At 37.9% G+C, this 19,234-nt stretch overlaps 2 protein-coding genes across 4 annotated transcripts in view; one reads left to right on the top strand and one right to left on the bottom strand.

The window, feature by feature from the left end:
• The window catches only part of LOC134676480 (PR domain zinc finger protein 5-like), a 31,988-nt gene extending 20,988 nt beyond the window's left edge, over positions 1-11,000 (bottom strand). For both annotated transcript variants that reach the window (XR_010099942.1, XM_063534865.1), the window contains exons 1-4: positions 10,666-11,000; positions 9,004-9,169; positions 8,572-8,700; positions 4,049-4,240 (exon numbers count right to left, since the gene is read on the bottom strand). Coding sequence is in view for 1 of the 2 variants with exons in the window: in XM_063534865.1 (XP_063390935.1) it covers positions 4,049-4,240; positions 8,572-8,700; positions 9,004-9,169; positions 10,666-10,821 (643 nt within the window). In the remaining variant the exon portion in view is untranslated. The remainder of the gene's footprint in view (positions 1-4,048; positions 4,241-8,571; positions 8,701-9,003; positions 9,170-10,665) is intronic.
• A 141-nt stretch (positions 11,001-11,141) lies between these two features.
• Positions 11,142-19,234, top strand: part of LOC134676249 (zinc finger protein 235-like) — a 57,206-nt gene continuing 49,113 nt past the window's right edge. Inside the window, exons 1-7 of one of the 2 annotated variants that reach the window (XM_063534599.1) lie at positions 11,142-11,362; positions 11,775-11,928; positions 12,659-12,856; positions 13,884-14,008; positions 14,964-15,063; positions 16,449-16,637; positions 18,077-19,006. In XM_063534599.1, the coding sequence (XP_063390669.1) occupies positions 11,219-11,362; positions 11,775-11,928; positions 12,659-12,856; positions 13,884-14,008; positions 14,964-15,063; positions 16,449-16,637; positions 18,077-18,993 (1,827 nt within the window). In that variant the 5' untranslated portion in view covers positions 11,142-11,218 and the 3' untranslated portion in view covers positions 18,994-19,006. Of the gene's footprint in view, positions 11,363-11,774; positions 11,929-12,658; positions 12,857-13,883; positions 14,009-14,963; positions 15,064-16,448; positions 16,638-18,076; positions 19,008-19,234 lie in introns of those variants that run through there. The other variant, XM_063534598.1, reaches the window with a different exon arrangement.

Genomic DNA, 19,234 nt, shown 5'->3' with positions numbered 1-19,234 from the left:
TGAAATACTGGTGTATATTTTGTGAAAATAATTACATTATTTTATGGTATCTGTTCCAGAAGTGCTTGCCGTTTTAATAGCATTACTTATGCTAGGTATAGAAGTGTAATTTTCTGTAAATCTGTTCTTGGGTTTTTATTGGGGAATAGGCTCTCCTCAAATGATACAATTGAACATTTTAGGAAGAACGTTTTTTAGATTACACCCACCTCAACATTAAAGTGTGAGCTGATACCTTAATCAGTCTTAAATTACTTATCAACAATGTCACCAACTAATGAAAATATTTCATTAGGTACAGACAGAAAAAGTAAAAAATTACTTTATTTCTTTTATTAGCCATTGTGATTATACGCAACGTGCAAACCCTCAAATTGATAAAATATGAAACTTTATTCTGATTTTTGATAAAGACCTTTATGGGCTTTATAAATTACAGTAACCTTTGCTACCTTCAAAATTAATTTTTCAAGATAAAACTAAATTGAAATTGAGTAAGGTTGCTTAAGCTAAACATTGGTTAGCTATATATAAATGAATGATAATATTCGTGATGGTAGATTATAAAATTGTTAGTGATTATATATTATTGCCTTCAAAAACCTCATGCAAAATTGCATGTTAACTCCTAATTTCTATAAGTACCTACTACATCTCAAGCAATAAAATTCTATGTCTATTTCAAAGAAAAAATCTCTTCCTAAACGATTTGTAGATGGACTAAGTCCTACTCTTAAAAAATAGTGGTGTTGATATTTTTTAATCCCACCACTCATTTAACCCATTATGCGCAGCCTGACAAGGCTGCTCAGGCTGACAAGCAGCAAAATCGTTTAGGAGTTACAAAAACATTATACTTCTAATAATTTTGCTCAATTTCATAATCATAGTTCCATCTAATTCTAATAATTATATAAAGATATATCCTTACTATCTAGTTAATGAGAAAATACGTGTTACCAAAGGTTGTAAGCAGCAACACACTATCAAGAGTTGCTTATAGTTGTTGAATTCGTTAAAAATTGCATCTCATGCTAACATTTGATTTCTTTGATAGTCCTATAATAATTGAGTTTTAAGTGGTACTTGGTGCTATTAATGAAATACCTATTAATAAGAAACAAATTAATTTTGTTTCAATTATCATATGACAGGCAGTTTGATGAAATAATGATCTCTATATCTATAATGATCACTAGATCTCTAAATAATGTTGTTAACTAAATATACATATATACTGAAAATAGTTGATGATAACTAAAAAGGTACCTACTTTAAAAATGAAATCATAAATCATTGATTTCATTATTGTAAGTAATACAAAGCCAAAACAAACTTTGAATACTTATCTCTAAACATCTACAAGTAAATAATTATCATGAAGAAGTTTGTGCAGCGTAATAATAATTGGAAATTAAACGAACTTACCTGTAAGTGAAGTTCTATTTCAATTATATTAGCTGCACAAACTTCGAAATGATAATCCCTCCCGCCCAGTACCCGCGTTGTCCTGAGACAACCAGGGATTTTAATAGTGAAAAATCCCTGTCAAAGTTTAAGATAATATTGGCTTTGCTGAGTTGCGGGCCAAGCTGTCATATCAGTTGGCATATTCACTGCCAGCGCGAGCTACGAGCGAAGCTGATAATATGCGTTTTCCGCTTTGTAGCGACAAGCGCCTAAGACTAGAGAACCTGCCTAGGTAGCGGGTCACTGGCAGTGAAAGTATTATGTCTTGGCTTGTTACTCTAAACTAAATGAGGGCGACAGAAGCGGCGCGCGCGCGGGGGCGCGACTATGCGTTCAGAAATCTGATACAAAATTTTGAATTCTCGTTGAGAAATTTTAAAATTTTAGGTACTCTGAATACTTAACATGGCCAGAGGCTGAATGATATTACGCCTACTACAAGTAAATAATTATCATTTCGAAGTTTGTGCAGCTAATATAATTGAAATAGAACTTCACTTACAGGTAAGTTCGTTTAATTTCCAATTATATTCACCTCGCAAAATATGGCTATGGGTAGAAAAACCATCCTGTATAACTACAGACACGCAAGTTACGGAAAGTTCTCGGCAATTTAATTAAAATTTCACCGGAAACTTTTATTTTGTGAATGGAAAATTTAGATTCCTATATAAAAATATGGGAATATTCAGAATTTCTTCCACGTAGATTCTCAATTTTGGAAGGTATCCGACGGCGCATTAATATGTATAACTTATTACTGCCAGTGTATAATAATAAATTTACTTTACACTGTCTTAAACTTTCACGATTATTACACATATTAAATTGTACAACGTGACTTAATCGCGTATTTAAATTTTAAGATTTACCTCAGACATACGAAACGAACAAGCGAAACTAACTTTTCATCACACTCGCTCAATAAATGTGGAATTGCACGCAGGTTTAGCGGGAGTTATAGAAAAAGCGTTCTCCCTAGGGAGTTATGAAGTTTCTAGTGCCATAATTAACAGTTTTTTGTCTTTACACTTCAATTTTGTATCGCAAGTGTGATGTAAAACATTGTGTGTAACTCGGGGCGTAATAATATTGCAAACTCGAGTCTATAAATCGCTCCTGCAAGCCGTCGCGATTTAACTTACTCTCGTTTGCAATATTCAACTTACGCCCCATGTTCCACAATGTACTATTACATACCTCAAGCAAATCGCCAGTCTCTCCCGCGTCGTTATGCATTTTCTAAAATTCGTATCGGTCTTCTCAATCAGCAGCTCCACCATACTGTGTAACTCTTCGAAAGACTCCTTAGACATGTTCATATATTCATAAAAAATATCATCGCTCTCTCTGCTTAACTGTTCGTACTCCGTTTCACCATCACTCTTGTCCCGGATCCATTTCCTCTTTTTCTTCGACTGCCCGGACTCACTCTCAACGGGTACTTCTAAATATTCATCGCTGGAGTCGGAGTATTCTATTTGGATTTCCTCTTTGATGTGTATTTCTTCGGTGAGAAGTGCGGGTGAGGTTTCTGTGCCTTCGGAGAGCTGGGCTGTGTCTGTGCAAAGCAAAAGTATATCTTGTTCTCTCACTACAAGAAGCTATAGTAGAGGTTAGTTGTAAATAATATATATTTGTTATTAGTTACAGATGTATCCTTATATGTAAACACGCAATATATACATACCTATATAGAGGGTCTCTATTGTTTCCCAAATAGTTTTAAGTCATAATGTATTGTTTGTCCGGATTTTCGTTAGTCATAATTGGTTTTTCTCAGAAACGCGTAACTTTTCAGGATTGCCATAAAACAAACCTAGCCTAACCTATCTATAGAATAACCTTACGAAAATCCTGAAAAGTTAACGGTTTCAGTTTTATGACTAACGATAATATGACAAACAATACATTATGACTTGAAACTTTATAGGTAACAAAGGGACCCCCAATCACAACTGTCAGAGAAAATAAACAGTTTCATACTCTATGTTATCAAACACGGTGCAAAGATCTAAGCCCAGGGGTCACCAAATGGCGGACCGCGGTCCGCACCACTGACCTATTTTATTTTTTTGTTTAACTTATAAACTCAAGTAGAAACGGACTGTGATCGTCATTTTATTTAACTAATTGGTGACCCCTGGCTTAGCCTCTCTACTCTCTAGTTTATTTTTCAAGTAGGCATATTACAATGCGCTTATGAACGTCAAATAAAGCTACGCCGACTCCAACCCTACACCTCTGCCTCGAGAAGATTTAAATCCCCCCTCAATTCGAGGAGGGTATCCCAATCTGGGACCGGCAACAAACTCGGAACGAATTTTTAAAACCGAAATAAAATTAATAGTTTAAATAGTAGTGTGACTACTTAAAAAAACACAAATTAAAATATTTTCTAAGAAAGTAATTTGTTCTTAAGAGTATTTTTTATGTAATAGGAAGCAAACGAGCCGCGTGATGGGAAGCGGTCATCGCTGTCCATGGACATAAGCAACATAGAGCCGCTTATGCGTTGCCAGCCTTTGAGAACCCTAAATACCTGCTTCTTGAAGAACCACACATTTTCAAAGCTTACCTGCTTTCTGCTTCTTAGCCGTTTTCTTCTTTTCCTTCCCGTTTGTCTTCTTCTTTCTCTTAGCCTTCTTTCTGATTGGCTCGTCGGAGTCGCTGGAGCTGCCATTGTAGTCCTCGGAGTCTTCGCTCTTTACTTCCGAGTCTTTGAGCGGCAGATCTCCAGGCTTGGACTCTGGTTTAAGAGGTTTGTTGTCTGTAATAATAAAAAATAAGAGCAAATTTTAGGCTAATTTCCAACCAATGAGTTTTTACGAAACTTAAGTACGAAATATCTCAAATATCATTTGATATTTACCAGTCGATCTTCGGCGAAGGAAAACATAGTGTTAGTGAGGAAACCGGACTAATCCTAATAAGGCCTAGTTTACCTTCTGGGTTGGAATGTTAAGTATAAGATGTAATAATGTTTTGAAAAGATGTGTCCCGCCGAGTTTGTTGCCGGTCCCATATTGGGATACCCTCCTCCAATTGAGGGGGGATTTAAATCTTTTCGGGGCAGAGGTGTACGGTTGGAGCCGGTTTAGGTTTATTTGACGTTCATAAGCGCATTGTAATATGCGTACGTGAATAAAATATTGTTTATCTTTTATCTTTATCTTTTAATGTCAGGGCCCAGTTTTATAAAGTTACAAGTTACAGGTTACAAGAGTACAGGCTACAGGCACCTGTAATGCACTGTGAACGGCTACAGGTGTTTTATAAATACACATAAATAATTACAGTTGTAAAGAACCACGGTCAATCTCGATTACATGTGAAATCTACAGGTGTGAAGGACATCACTATTTTTAAAAAAACGTGTGTCATAGATACTCGGTTCTCTACTAAATTATGTGTTTTTGTTTGCTGTAAAATATTAATTACTGGAAAAATGGCCAGAAATGAAGGGAAAACCGTGTGGTTGAGAGCGGCGTTCCATGCCAAGGATATACTTTTTGGGCCGTTTTCAGATTCAGATTAAGTTAGATTTAATGAAATATTTACGTAATAAGTAAATAACATGTAAATAAGTAGGTACTCTTTCACATTCTTACATTAAAATGTATCGTTTCGGTAGCGGCTCAAAGATAAATACGGTGTGTATCGAAAATTATGAATAGTACACTTTACCATAATGTGAATGCACTATACTTATATAAAGAGACGAATGCTAATAAATCAACGACAAATATCGGCAATAATCCCTTTCCATTTCCTAGTTAGTAGATAAAATAAAACGAATCGTCAATAAAATCAATATCAAACATATTGTCACTTTATTTCCTATTTACTATATATTTCAGACTTTACCTTTACCTTTACCTTTACCTTACAAGATACATGTAAAAACGTTATGGTGATAGGAGACTTTAATGGCAGGATAGGAACGCAAAGAACTGGAGAAGAAATGATAGTAGGCAAATTCGGACATGGCATCAGGAGCAAAAATGGAGAAAGGATGATTAATATGGCCCAAGAAAACAATCTGTCATTCATGAACAGTTTCTTCAAAAAACAGCCAAGGAACAAATGGACCTGGGTTTCGCCAGACGGATCATACAAGAATGAAATTGATTACATTGCAACTAATAATAGAAAAGTGTTCCAAGACATAAGCATTTTAAACCAGTTCAACTTTAATACCAACCATCGAATGGTGAGAGCAGCGATAGACAATAAAGAACCAAGAAAAAGTAGAAACAAATTCAATGCAGCAAAAAAAGTCATGAGCAACAATATTTATGTACACAACTCAAGAAATAACGCAGACGAATTATATAACACTCAGTTAAATGAAATTTATGGATCATTCAAGAAACCTATAAAAAACAAAATAGAAAAAATTGGAACAGAGACCAGGTCATTAATTGAACAAAGAAAGGAGATATTAAAATTAGGAAAAGACAGAAAAAATCTTAAGGATATTGCAGAATTAAGTAAAAAAATTAGTAATTCTATTAAAAAGGACCAAATGAAAAGAAGAACAGCTGTGTTAAACCACCATATCAAAAAGACTGGAGGAGTCAAAAAAGCCTTAAAAGAATTGACACAAACAAAACAATGGATACCAAATCTTAAAAATAAAACAGGAAAGCAAGTAAGGACAAGAAATAAAATAATTCAAACAGCAACTGATTTTTATAAGAATCTCTACACAGCAGAAGAAAGCACCCCGATCTCTAGTATAAGTCTAGTAGACGACGAGACTGAGTTCATACCACCATTTCTTCAGTCAGAAGTAGAAAAAGCGGTTAGCACTCAAAAAATCGATAAGGCACCAGGACCAGACCAGATAACAAATGAGATGATCAGACATTCTATAACTACTCCGGAAAACTTGAGAAAACTCACAGAGATATACAACACCGTTTTAAGTGCGGAACTTATACCATCTCAATGGACCAAAAGCGTCATTATATTACTACATAAAAAAGGAGACAGAAGCATGATTGAAAACTATAGGCCCATAAGCCTTATGTCTAATATCTACAAAGTGTTCTCTAAATTGCTGCTAAATAGAATAGAAAGTGTACTGGATGAAGAACAACCCATGGAACAAGCTGGCTTTAGAGCAGGATTCTCAACTGTCGATCATATGCATGTTATAAAGCAACTTATAGAGAAATGCCAAGAATACGGAAAGGCTTTGTACATTGCATTTGTGGACTATAGCAAAGCATTCGATTCAATCAACCATGGTTCGCTTTGGAAAGCTCTAATCCGGCAAGGAGTGCCAAAAAAATACATACGCTTGATTAAAAACATATATTCGAATAGCACAGCACAAATAAAATTAGAAACACTTGGCGAAGAGTTTCCAATAGCTAGGGGGGTAAGACAAGGAGACCCATTGTCACCTAAACTATTCTCTGCCTTACTGGAGGATATATTCAGAGACCTTCAATGGGATACACTTGGCATAAATATCAACGGCTGGACACTTAACCACTTGAGGTTTGCTGACGATTTAGTCCTGGTAACTGACAACGCTCAGACGCTCCAACACATGCTGCAACAGCTGACAGAGGCAAGCAGAATAGTCGGACTTACCATAAATAAATCAAAAACGAACATAATGACAAACAGAGAAGAAAGGCCCATAATAGTAGATAATGAAAATATCGAATATGTACAGAACTATACTTATCTAGGACAAATTATATCATTCAGAGACCAGACAACTTTAGAAATAGAGAGAAGAGTATCAAGTGCTTGGAAAAGATTCTGGTCGCTTAAGGAGATACTTAAAAGTAATCACTTTCCAATGTCAGCTAAGAAAAAAGTTTTCAACTTGTGTATTCTCCCATGTATAACCTATGGCTGCCAAACTTGGGCACTGACTCAGAAACATCTCCAAAAGCTTAGAACCTGCCAAAGAGGAATAGAAAGAAGTATGATGAACATCACATTAAAAGATCGTAAAAGAGCAGATGAAATAAGAGCAAAAACGAAAATAGAAGACGTAATCAAGAAAGTAAGAAAGTTAAAATGGCAATGGACAGGCCATATGACACGGGATAGTAAGGAAAAATGGACCAAAATAATTACAGACTGGCAACCACGAGACGGTAACAGAAAAAGAGGTAGACCAATTAAAAGATGGATGGATGACATCAAGTCGATAGGGGGCGCCACCTGGTCCAGAAAAGCCATTGATAGAAAGGAATGGAAGCAGCTGGGAGAGGCCTATGTGTCAGATGACACGCTGAACACTAATCCGGTGAATACGATGTGTTAGTTTTTAAGTAAATTTGTTTATATATTTTTTGTAATACTGTTTTAGTTTTTGGCAATAAAAGGCTATTATGATTATGATATATTTCAGATACATTAACAAAAACTGATAAGGTCAGTGCATGGAAAAGTATGCATGCCCTGGCACAATCGTTGGCGTTGGTGCTTAACAATAAAGAGTAAAGTTTGAAATCTCTCAGAAAACGAGTCTACAAGTAACTGCTGTTGTGCTGTTACAGGACTCAAGACGTATGTAAGTTTTTGTTACAAGTGTACCAATCTACACTTGTAATTTACAATTTTTTTATAAAACGCCTGTTCGATTATGAGTTTAAAACTATAAAACTCCCGTATTTTCGTCTATGGTTGAGCTACAGGCACTTGTACCTGTAACCTGTAAAATTGTAACACAGTACTTTTATAAAACGCAAATTGTAAAAAACGGAGCAAGTGTTGCCAGTAAACGCCTGTAAACTTGTAACTTGTAACTTTATAAAACTGGGCCCAGATGGCACGATGGCAGTTGCTTTTGTAATAACTAGTGCCTACGAATTGACGTGGCAATGCCCAAGCATTAGTTGCCACCAACTAATCCCAGGAATTGGCCTGGGATTAGTTGCCAAGTGGACCCCAGGTCCCATAAGCCGTGGAAAAATGCCGGAATAACGCGAGGAAGACGATGAAGCTTTTTTTTAGGCGAAGGCTAGACGTACAATAAATACTGTGATCCATCAATGTAATTTTCTGTGGTCCCGGAAAAATGTGGCGTTCGAAACGTTGGAGGTAACAGAATAGTATATAACTTTATACCTTCATCATCGCTATACGTGGGCAGCGCGTCGTCGTGGTCGTCCCCAACGGAGTTGTGGTCGCTGTTGTAGTCCTTGGGCTCAGTCTTCAGCTCTATGTTTTCTAGCTCTAGCTTTTTTAGTTTGTTTTCTGGAAAGAAAGAAAACATTGACATAGATATCTAGCGACTGGCTTTACGGGCAATAATAATGAGGCATGACAGGGGCCAGTACAGCGGTGTCACACCGCTACGCGATTGGTTGATGAGTTCGAAATGTTCGAATCACGCGCGCGATTGGTTGATGAGTTCGCATTACGCGCGCTATTGGTCGCATCTTTGGCGTCCCTGGTGGTGGGTCCGTTGGCACGTATGTCCGTACCGAGAGGAGGCGGCATGGCCAGGCATTTGTGATGATGATTTGAGATGGGATATGAAATAATATCAGTGTTTACCATAGTTAATATTATTAGTGTCCTCCTCGGGCGGAGCCAGCTTCGCCTGGAGGAACAGATCCTCGCACTGCAGCACCTGGTGTCGGAACGCTATGGCCTCGCGCAAGCGCACCACGCATGTCGCGCATACGCCGGAGTCTTTTTCATTATCGTCCACATGGGACAGCTGAAACAGTTTAAATAAATAAATATTATAGGACATTTTTACACAAATTGACTAAGCCCCACGGTAAGCTAAAGAAGGCTTGTGTTGTGGGTACTCAGACAACGATATATATAATATATAGGTATTTAAATACATAGAAAACTCATCCATCCATGACTCAGGAACAAATATCTGTATCTGATGATCAGAGGTCGGACAGGGTGAGCTATTTGCTTTATAATATGACGTAATACATGTCAAATTATAAGGTAAATAGCTCACCCTGTCCGACCTCTGCTGATGATATATGACGAATAAATTACCTTACCAGGATTCGAACCTGGAACCATCGGTTTCAAAGGCAGGGTCACTACCCACTAAGCCAGACCGGTCATCGATGTTTAGCAATCAGTTAGAAAATGCGTAATGTTAATGTTCAAAAGTCACTGTCTCATTATCTGTCCGTCTATATCAGTGTTTTTCAAACTGTGAGTTGTAATCCCCTAGTCAACTAATTTCATAATTCAATTTGTACATTGTTATGCATAGTATTATATTTAATTAATACCTGTTTGTGATATTGTAATCTTGTTTACAGTAATTCATTATCAACACATTGGAATCTGTAGATAAAATTACATTTTGCGACTTTTAAGTCTTTTAAATGCATGAAAATAAAAGGTTTATTTTGCCAAATTAGTACCCTCCTTTTAATACAGTCCAATCTAGCTAATTCAGCACTATATAATAGCTGACATAAGTGAGCCAGTCAAGTGGAAAATCCAGATTACTGGAAGTTAGACCAAAACTGCATATAGGCCCGTCCTTAGATATTATATTAGAGTCAATGCAGTCAAAGAACATAATTTCAGTACCATTTTGTACCTCATACTATTGTCAGTGGGGACACACTTCTGACTTTGGGCAAACTCAGCTCCGTTCGGCTCAGCTTTGCTCTGAGCAATTATTAGGGTTGACACAACTTGACATCCATTTGTGTGCACAACTAAAGATAAGATAATGACTTGAATTTTGACAACCTTAAATAACCAAAAGGGCTATCCCTTTCAAAATTATGGCAATAGTGCCATGATGATAGTATCATGATTCGACCCTGAATCGCTATCAAACTTCGGTTTTGTAGGAAGTGTCCTTTCTGTATTAGTACTATTACTTATTCTGTGCTATTGTCACTGTGACAAGGTACAAAATGGTACTGAAATTAAATTTCTTGACCAATACAATGTCATAATGAGTAGTCAACGGATGAGACCCTAATTAAAGTGAAAATTGATTTGACTGAGATATTTCCATGTTATGATCTACCTAATGGCATTTCAAGTCAAAAAGTATAGTGAAATAATTTATGTCAATACAGATGCCTTTACTGTTATAGTAATAGGTATCTTCTATTTATGAAGATTGATCTAATTACAGATCAACGTGAAATTCTAAACGATTTATTTATATTGATAGTTCAAAAAATTCAAAAAAAAGAAAACTACTCAAGTACTCACCAATATACCATAGCAATCCATGACCATGTCTGCGTAAACTTCCTTCTTGCCCATCCAGTTATATTCAGCTGTTAGAACCCTACATTTCTTTATAGCTCGACAGCATCTGCACAACGCAGGGTCTATAATGGGCCCGTTACTCTTTTGGACACTCATTTTTAACTTTTAACCGTCTTATTTTCACTTTAAAACTACTTAGGGACGTTTATAGTGGTCACTAATGTAATGTCCATACATAGTGTTTAATTAGCATCGCTTAAAAACTATTATAAATACATTTTATGTGGTAAAAACGCTACATTCATTGCCGAAAGCTTCGCTACACGCCAAAATGTCAATAACCAATTGCGTTTCGTTATTGCTTTGGCATGCAGCATTCCAGCTCGATTATGAACCTAGTACAATCGACTTTATTTCGATTTTGAAAAGTTTTGCTTTATCTGTACTTTAAAAAGAAATGTGCAAGATGGCGTCATTTTTTTCGCTTGTTCGAATTCCTCGTATTTGAGATTTGTCCCGTTTTGTTTATTTTGATTTTAAATTCAATTTGACAATGGATGTCGAAGAGGATAAATTCTTCGGTTTGTGCAAATGTTGTCTTCAAGACGGCTGCTTCAGGAGCTTGTGGGCTGAACATGAAGACAATGGGGTGGTGCAGAACTATGGGGAAATGCTCAACGAATGCTTTTCGTTACAAGTAAGTCATGGTTTTTGCCCGCTATATTCAATTATGGCCATCAAAAAGATATTGAAGCCTTGCAAGTATTTTAATTATGAATCCTTACAGACTCGGCTACAACTTAACCGATTAAAGTAGGGTTATGTTATTATTCATCTATTTGAAGAAAATAACCTATCTTACATTCTTTGGTACACTCTGACCTTATATACTGTTACTGTCTGTCCTTTGGGGCCCCCTGAGGATGGGGGCCCTGGGCACGGGCCCTGTGTGCCTTTATTTATGGTAAAGACTTTATTATATTATCTGATATTCAGTTTGTTTTAAACTGATATCAATGTATTTTTCTAACTATAAAATGAGCAGATTTTTGCCCAGTCACTGCCAATCAGGCTAAGAAAACAAAACTTACAATAAATCGTGTTTACAGTGGCCGAAACCTGACAACTTTCATTTGGAGCAAATCTGCGATGAGTGCTCCAAGCGCACAGTGGATGCTTATAGCTTCCGACAGCTGGTCTTGTCGAGCCACAAGCAGCTTGTGTCCTGTACGGAGGAGCCGTCTGAAGTTACAGAGGTTCTTGGTAAGGGATTGAGTATATCCTATGATTCAAGGGTCACAAACCCTGTATAAGAGTCCGGGAAAGAGACAGGGAGCCTAGATTATAATATCACCTACTATACCTCGTTTTTTTAGCATTAGAAAAAAGGTAAACAATCTTGATGTGTCTTTTAATTGAGAAACACATTTTAAAAATAAGTTACGGCAAATATGTTTTTTTTTTTTTTTAATCTTTTTTTTTTTTAAGGGGTTTTGTCACGCAGTGACAATGTCACCCCCGTAATGAGATCTAATAATAATAATGATGTAGTAGTGAAGTATTACCTACACCACTACATCACATTTAAATATAGTTTGCACATCAACCTGGCCTCGTCTGATAGTGGCGATGCCAGGACGATGTTGCAACTACCTATGTTGGTGGCAAATATGTAACAATTATCAATCTAATACGATCATTTATATTCTTCTGCTTTAATAAGTAATAGTTTTTGGTTTTTAAAAAGCGTTTTTCAATTAAAAGACATGTCAAGATCGCTTACCTTCTTGCAAGTTCTTTCTAATGCTAAAAAATACGAACTATAGCGATCCTGGGCTTTGCGCAGGTTAACAAATTATACACCTAAACTTCCCTCCAGAATCACTCTAGTAAGTGAAAACCGCATGAAAATTCATTCAGTAGTTTTTGAGTTTATAGCTCGGGCGGCAGAAAATTGCAGTAGTACCCCTATTGAACACAATTTCTGTCACAGATTCTGAATCAGGAGAAATAACCCTGATTGTGAAAGAAGAAGAGGATTACGACGAAGAAACTGAAGAAATGGGGGAATATGAAGAAATTGGAGAATATGAAGAAGTGGAGTATTTAGAGGTGGAAGAGGAGAGAGAATTCAAAGTGGATGTATTAAATTTGGGGGCTCAGCACTCTCAGCAGGAACAACTTGTTGATGGTAAGTGTTATGTATAGACAATGAGGGTAGGTTTTGACATTTGTGTACAAAGTGGGGTATTTGTGAAAAGGCAGTCTGTCAACGCGAACCTGGACCAGAGCATGTGCTTGGACCCCTAAACCGTGAGTTATATTAGTGGCGACGAGGATGGGATTTTTTGACCAAGCAAGTGCAAAGCGCGACCATAGCGTATCTGTTTCAGCAGTGGGGAGACACTCCTGACTTCGGGCAAACTCGGCTCCGTTCGGCTCAGTATTGCTCCGAGCAATTATTAGGGTAGATACAACTTGACGTCCCTTTTATTTAAAATTTTATATTAAAGGAAATAATGGTCAAATTTTACGCTTTCGGCAGAATTTGAACCCGCAACCTCCGCAATCCCTGTGTTTGCTCTAACCAATTGAGCTACGGAAACCTACCAGAACTTCGCGAATCATTTCTTTCTTTTCAATTGGTTAGAGCAAACGCACGGGTTGCGGACCTTGCAGGTTCAAGCGCAATTGTTTCCATTTTTAGGGTTCCGTACCCAAAGGGTAAAACGGGACCCTATTACTAAGACTTCGCTGTCCGTCCGTCTGTCTGTCACCAGGCTGTATCTCACGAATCGTGATAGCTAGACAGTTGAAATTTTCACAGATGATGTATTTCTGTTGCCGCTATAACAACAAATACTAAAAACCGAATAAAATAAAGATTAAAGTGGGGCTCCCATACAGCAAACGTGATTTTTGACCAAAGTTAAGCAACGTCGGGCGTGGTCAGTACTTGGATGGGTGACCGTTTTCTTTTTGCATTTTTTTTTCGTTTTTTTTTTGCTTTATGGTACGGAACCCTTCGTGCGCGAGTCCGACTCGCACTTGCCCGGTTTTTTCCTTTAATATCAAACTTGGAATATCACTCGCAGACGTATCTGCTTCTTTAAAAATTGGTTTATTTTCAGTTTTAAGTTATGCTCGCGAGATCTACAGCTCACAGAGCCACCATAGTCAATAAATTGCTTAAACAATTTTTATTAATTTGTTTTCAGACCCGGACTATTACCCGGAAGTGCCCATTAAACAGGAAACAAGATGGCGGCAGAAGAAGAATAAAGGCGAGCGCAAGCGCACCTACAAGAACTATACTAGCGATGACTTGAGGCAGAGCTTTGAGGTAATATTCTTGAAAGCTTATATATTTCTTTATTTCCTTCTTCCTCGCGTTATCCCGGCATTTTGCCACGGCTCACATAGGAGCCTGGGGTCCGCTTGACAACTAATCCCATGATTTGACGTAGGCACTAGTTTTTACGAAAGCGACTGCCATCTGACCTTCCAACCCAGAGGGGAAACTAGGTATTATTGGGATTAGTCTGGTTTCCTCACGATGTTTTCCTTCACCGAAAAGCGACTAGTAAAATATCAAATGATATTTCGTACATAAGTTCCGAAAAACTCATTGGTACGAGCCGGGGTTATAACCCGCGACCTCCGGATTGCAAGTCGCACGCTCTTACCGCTAGGCCACCAGCGCTTCTGCTATTTATTTCTTTATTTATCAGTAAATTATACATGTTTATCGCTAGGCATCAATGATCTGTAATTTAAAAAAATGTCGCGCCTCGTTTTGTGGCATTTGAAATATAATTATTATTTATAATTCAATTATATATCATTATACATTTATATATCATTGTTGGAGTACCCACAACACAAGCCTTCTTGAGCTTACCGTGAGACTTAGTAAATTTTTATTTATTATTTGTAAAGCAGGCAGGCAGTTGAAATAGCTGATAATGCCTGTATCCAGAGCCATCAATCAATTTGTTTAAGAATGTCCCTATGATATTTATTATTATTTATTTATTTGGTGAAGTTATTAACAATTGGCAATCGGGAGAGTTAAATAGAGCATGGCAACCTGCGCTCCTCGTCTCGCAATGGCCACACATCTGCCAAATACTATTTTTCAGTCATTAGTGTTTTTATTTTTATATTATATTTATAATTCTTTCTTTTATTTCTAGTAATTAACATAGTTTTTAAGTTTGTACCTACTAATAACTCATGGATCAAAGATCTGAAATAAAAGATTTTTTTATTAACGGATAACTGTTTGATCTGTACAGGCGGCAAAAAGCGGCCGCATGACGGTCGCCGAGGCGGCCGCCGCCTTCAACGTGCCGCGCAAGACTGTCGCCGCGCGATTACTCAACGACAGGAGAGGCAGTGAGTACTTTAGGGGTTGTGCACAAATCACGCGAGGTGTTCTCGGCTACTTTTTGACCCCTCCCTCCCCCTTGGTGATATTTGGTGAGGTTTTTGGCTACCTCCTCCCCCCACACAACCTCACGTGTATTTTTTTGAAATTTTTTCATTCGACCTAAAGATAAATAGTATATAGAATGTATATGTAAATGTATATAGAAAATGTTGTTTATTTTTTTGTTAAATAGACTCGCTATTTTGAAGTGCAGAGTGAAGATTAATGTTTAACAAAACCGAGAAAAACCATCTACTCATGTGGTAGGTTTTTTTTTCTTAGTTTCGTTCACTGTAGAAAAATACACGTGAGGTTTCCTTATACCCCCCCTCCCCCAACGTGATCTATCGTGATTTTTTTGTGACCCCCCGCTCCCTATTGAACCTCGCGTTAATTGTGCACAAGCCCTTATTTAATTCATTATTTCCATATCTCGGCACTATGGGGTACAGTCATCAGCAATAGTATCTTACACAACTAGGGCCGCAAAAATATATGACGCGCTCTTATTGCGCTCCAAATAAGAACGTGTCACATATTTTTGCGGCCCTAGTTGTGTAAGATACTATTGCTGATGACTGTACCAGACCTTTGCGAGACGTGCTTGGGGCTGAAGCCAGCGAGCAGCGGCATCTACTCGAGAGTAGAGATGCAACGTATAGTTGTTTGGCCGGATACCGGATATTCGGTCTGACTATCGGCCGAATATCCGGTATCCGGCCGCCCAATATTCGGCCAATGGTCAGGCCTTCTGCAGGTTTGACCTGTTTCCTAGTAAACGTTCGCGCGGACATATTTCTAGGTTCGAAATGAGTGCGCGTGCAAGTCAGTGGAATGATTAAATTGTTTAAAAATAATAAACAAGTATGATTATATTGATTATGACTGTGTCTATTTCTTAAATCCAATTTGTTTACTCCAAAATCAAGCAATGTTACTATCCGGTATCCGTCCGGATAGTAAAATAACGGCCGGATAGGCCGGATACCGGATAGTAACCGGATATCCGGTGCATCTCTACAGTCGAGAGTAGGCTGAAGGTTATGGCGCCATCGCTCGAAAATATTGCACAATACCTTTGGCATAGTGTCGATTAGATGGCGTTAATATTGATATTTAACAAGTTAACACATATCAGTGAAAGAATAAGGATCAGAGTCAAATGGCGTCCTAACAGTTTTAATCTTCTGTCAAAAGATGGCAGTAAATTTACAGTGGCTACATAATTTACTTTGACAATCCGCCTCTATACACTCTATTCTCTTCGCCCATACCTGTTGACCTTACGCTTGTTTTTTGAATCTTTTACAATAATTAATTCTTTGAATTAAACCAATTGATCTTATTCCAGTTCCTATAGCCTCGAAGTCAGAGAAAGACGACGGTCTGATGAAGGAAGTGAAGACCCTCTTAACTTACACCAATATGACGCCATATAAGACCCGTACGGCGCACTACCACTGCGCTTACTGCGGCACGGACGGACCCCTGTTCGAGGACACGGACGAGTTGCGGACCCACACAAGGACACAGCATGCAGGTATGATCCACAATAAGACACTAATAACTGATATGACCTTAACATGATCCCTAAATGACCCTAACATGATCCCTAAATGACCCTAACATGATCCCTAAATGACCTTAACATGATCCCTAAATGACCTTAACATGTTCCCTAAATAACCCTAACATGATCCCTAAATGACCTTAACATGATCTCTAAATGATCCTAACATGATCCCCAAATGACCCTAACTTGACCCCTAAATGACCTTAGCATGATCCCTAAATGACCCTAACATGATCCCTAAGTGACCTTAACATAATCTCTAAATGACTCTAATATGATCCCTAAATGACCTTAACATGATCCCTAAATGACCTTAGCATGATCCCTAAATGACCCTAACATGATCCCTAAATGACCTTAACATGATCTCTAAATGATCCTAACATGATCCCCAAATGACCCTAACTTGACCCCTAAATGACCTTAGCATGATCCCTAAATGACCCTAACATGATCCCTAAGTGACCTTAACATAATCTCTAAATGACTCTAATATGATCCCTAAATGACCTTAACATGATCTCTAAATGACCTTAGCATGATCCCTAAATGACCCTAACATGATCCATAAATGACCTTAACATAATCTCTAAATGACTCTAATATGATCCCTAAATGACCTTAACATAATCCCTAAATGACCTTAGCATGATCCCTAAATGACCCTAACATGATCTCTAAATGACCTTAGCATGATCCCTAAATGACCCTAACATGATCCATAAATGACCTTAACATAATCTCTAAATGACTCTAATATGATCCCTAAATGACCTTAACATGATCCCTAAATGACCTTAGCATGATCCCTAAATGACCCTAACATGATCCCTAAATGACCTTAGCATGATCCCTAAATGACCCTAACATGATCCATAAATGACCTTAACATTATCCCTAAATGACCCTAACATGATCCCTAAATGACCCTAACATGATCCCTAAATGACCTTAACATGATCCCTAAATGACCCTAACATGGCTTCAAAATGATCCCCAAGATGTCCTGTAATTATGTCCTGTAAACATGGCCTCAATATGACTTCTAATATGACCCTAACATGATCCCTAAATGTCAAGGGCCTGCCGTGAAACACGAAAATATAAAGTTCTTTATCTGCCTCTCTATCTCTTGCGTATTCGAGCGATAGAGAGGCAGATAACTATATAATTTAGATTTTCAGGTTATGTGGTAGACTCTGTAAACAAGCCGCCTTGATGCATCAATATATTCAATATCATGTTTATTCATAACAAAGTATCTGAAGAAACTTGTCACAAAAATGCTATCCTAAGGCATAGTATGTATAAGTTGTTCTATGGTTGATAAGTGCTGGTGCTGCACTCTGGCGGCAGAACAAGTAACACCCCCTATTCAAATGTATAACATATAACTTCTTCCTCAGGCGAAAGGACCAAAGCCGTAGAAAATTTCCTGCGTCCACTCTGGCTCAACGAGATCCTCAAAGTTGACATCGACAACCTCCTCTGCACCGTCTGCTGCACCGCCCTGGTGACTTGGAACGACATGTTTAAACATCTCACCGAGAAACATGGTCTGGTCTTCGATGAGGCCTACACTAGAGTCATACCTTACATACTCAAACCGGACCTCCTCTGTGCCCTATGTAAGACTAACTTCCCGAACTACCACCATTTAGACTCACATATGAACGCTCATTATAATAACTACATGTGCTCCGAGTGTGGTGATACTTTTGTAGCTTCATCCCGCTTGAAAAAACATCTTAAAATCCATGATACGGGGAGATTTATATGTGACGAGTGCGGGAAAGTGTTCTCTTTAGATAAATACAGGAAAAAACATGTAGAATTAGTGCATAAGCAGGAACAGAAAATACAATGTCTATATTGTCCGGAAAAATTCCTAAACACGTATCCTAGACATTTACACGTTTTAGAACACCATAGAGAGAAAGTTAAAACTATAACATGCGAGTTGTGTGGAAAGACTTTCGATTGGCGGCCATATTTCCTAGCCCACGTCAGAAGGAAACATAATAACGAAAAGAATTACTTTTGCAATTATTGTGATAGGAGATTTTTCATGAAAGTTGAATGTAAGAGACATGAGATGGCGGCTCATTTGAAAGTGAAGCCGAAGTGTAGGGTGGTCGCCCAATTGCCTCAAAAGCCGGGGAAGTATGCTTGTAGTTTTTGCGGTAAGCAGTACTTAAATAAAAATTGTTTAATAACGCATTTCAATACGCATAAGGTTGTGTTGGATGCAGACCAGTTAAACGCCATTACTGAGAGGTGTGCGCTTAGTAATAATGGACTTAATACTTCAATTGACTCTTAAGAATCATACTAAAGTGATTGGTAACATTACATCGTATATTGACCATTGTCGAAATATTGTGTATAGTCATCGATTGTGTCGAGTGATATAAGGTACCAGCCGGCCTAGCCAAGGTTACAATCGCTATCGCTTCGACAACGAAAAGCATTATGTCTCTCTATCACTCTTCCATATTAGTGTGACAGTGACAGTTGCGTTTCGATCGCTACGGAGCGTAAGCGATTGGCATCTTGGCTACGCG

This window comes from Cydia fagiglandana, chromosome 24 (genome assembly GCF_963556715.1).
Source record: "Cydia fagiglandana chromosome 24, ilCydFagi1.1, whole genome shotgun sequence".
NCBI lineage: Eukaryota > Metazoa > Arthropoda > Insecta > Lepidoptera > Tortricidae > Cydia > Cydia fagiglandana.
The sequence above is the reverse complement of the archived record's forward strand: the minus strand, read 5'-3'. Positions and strand labels throughout refer to the sequence as shown.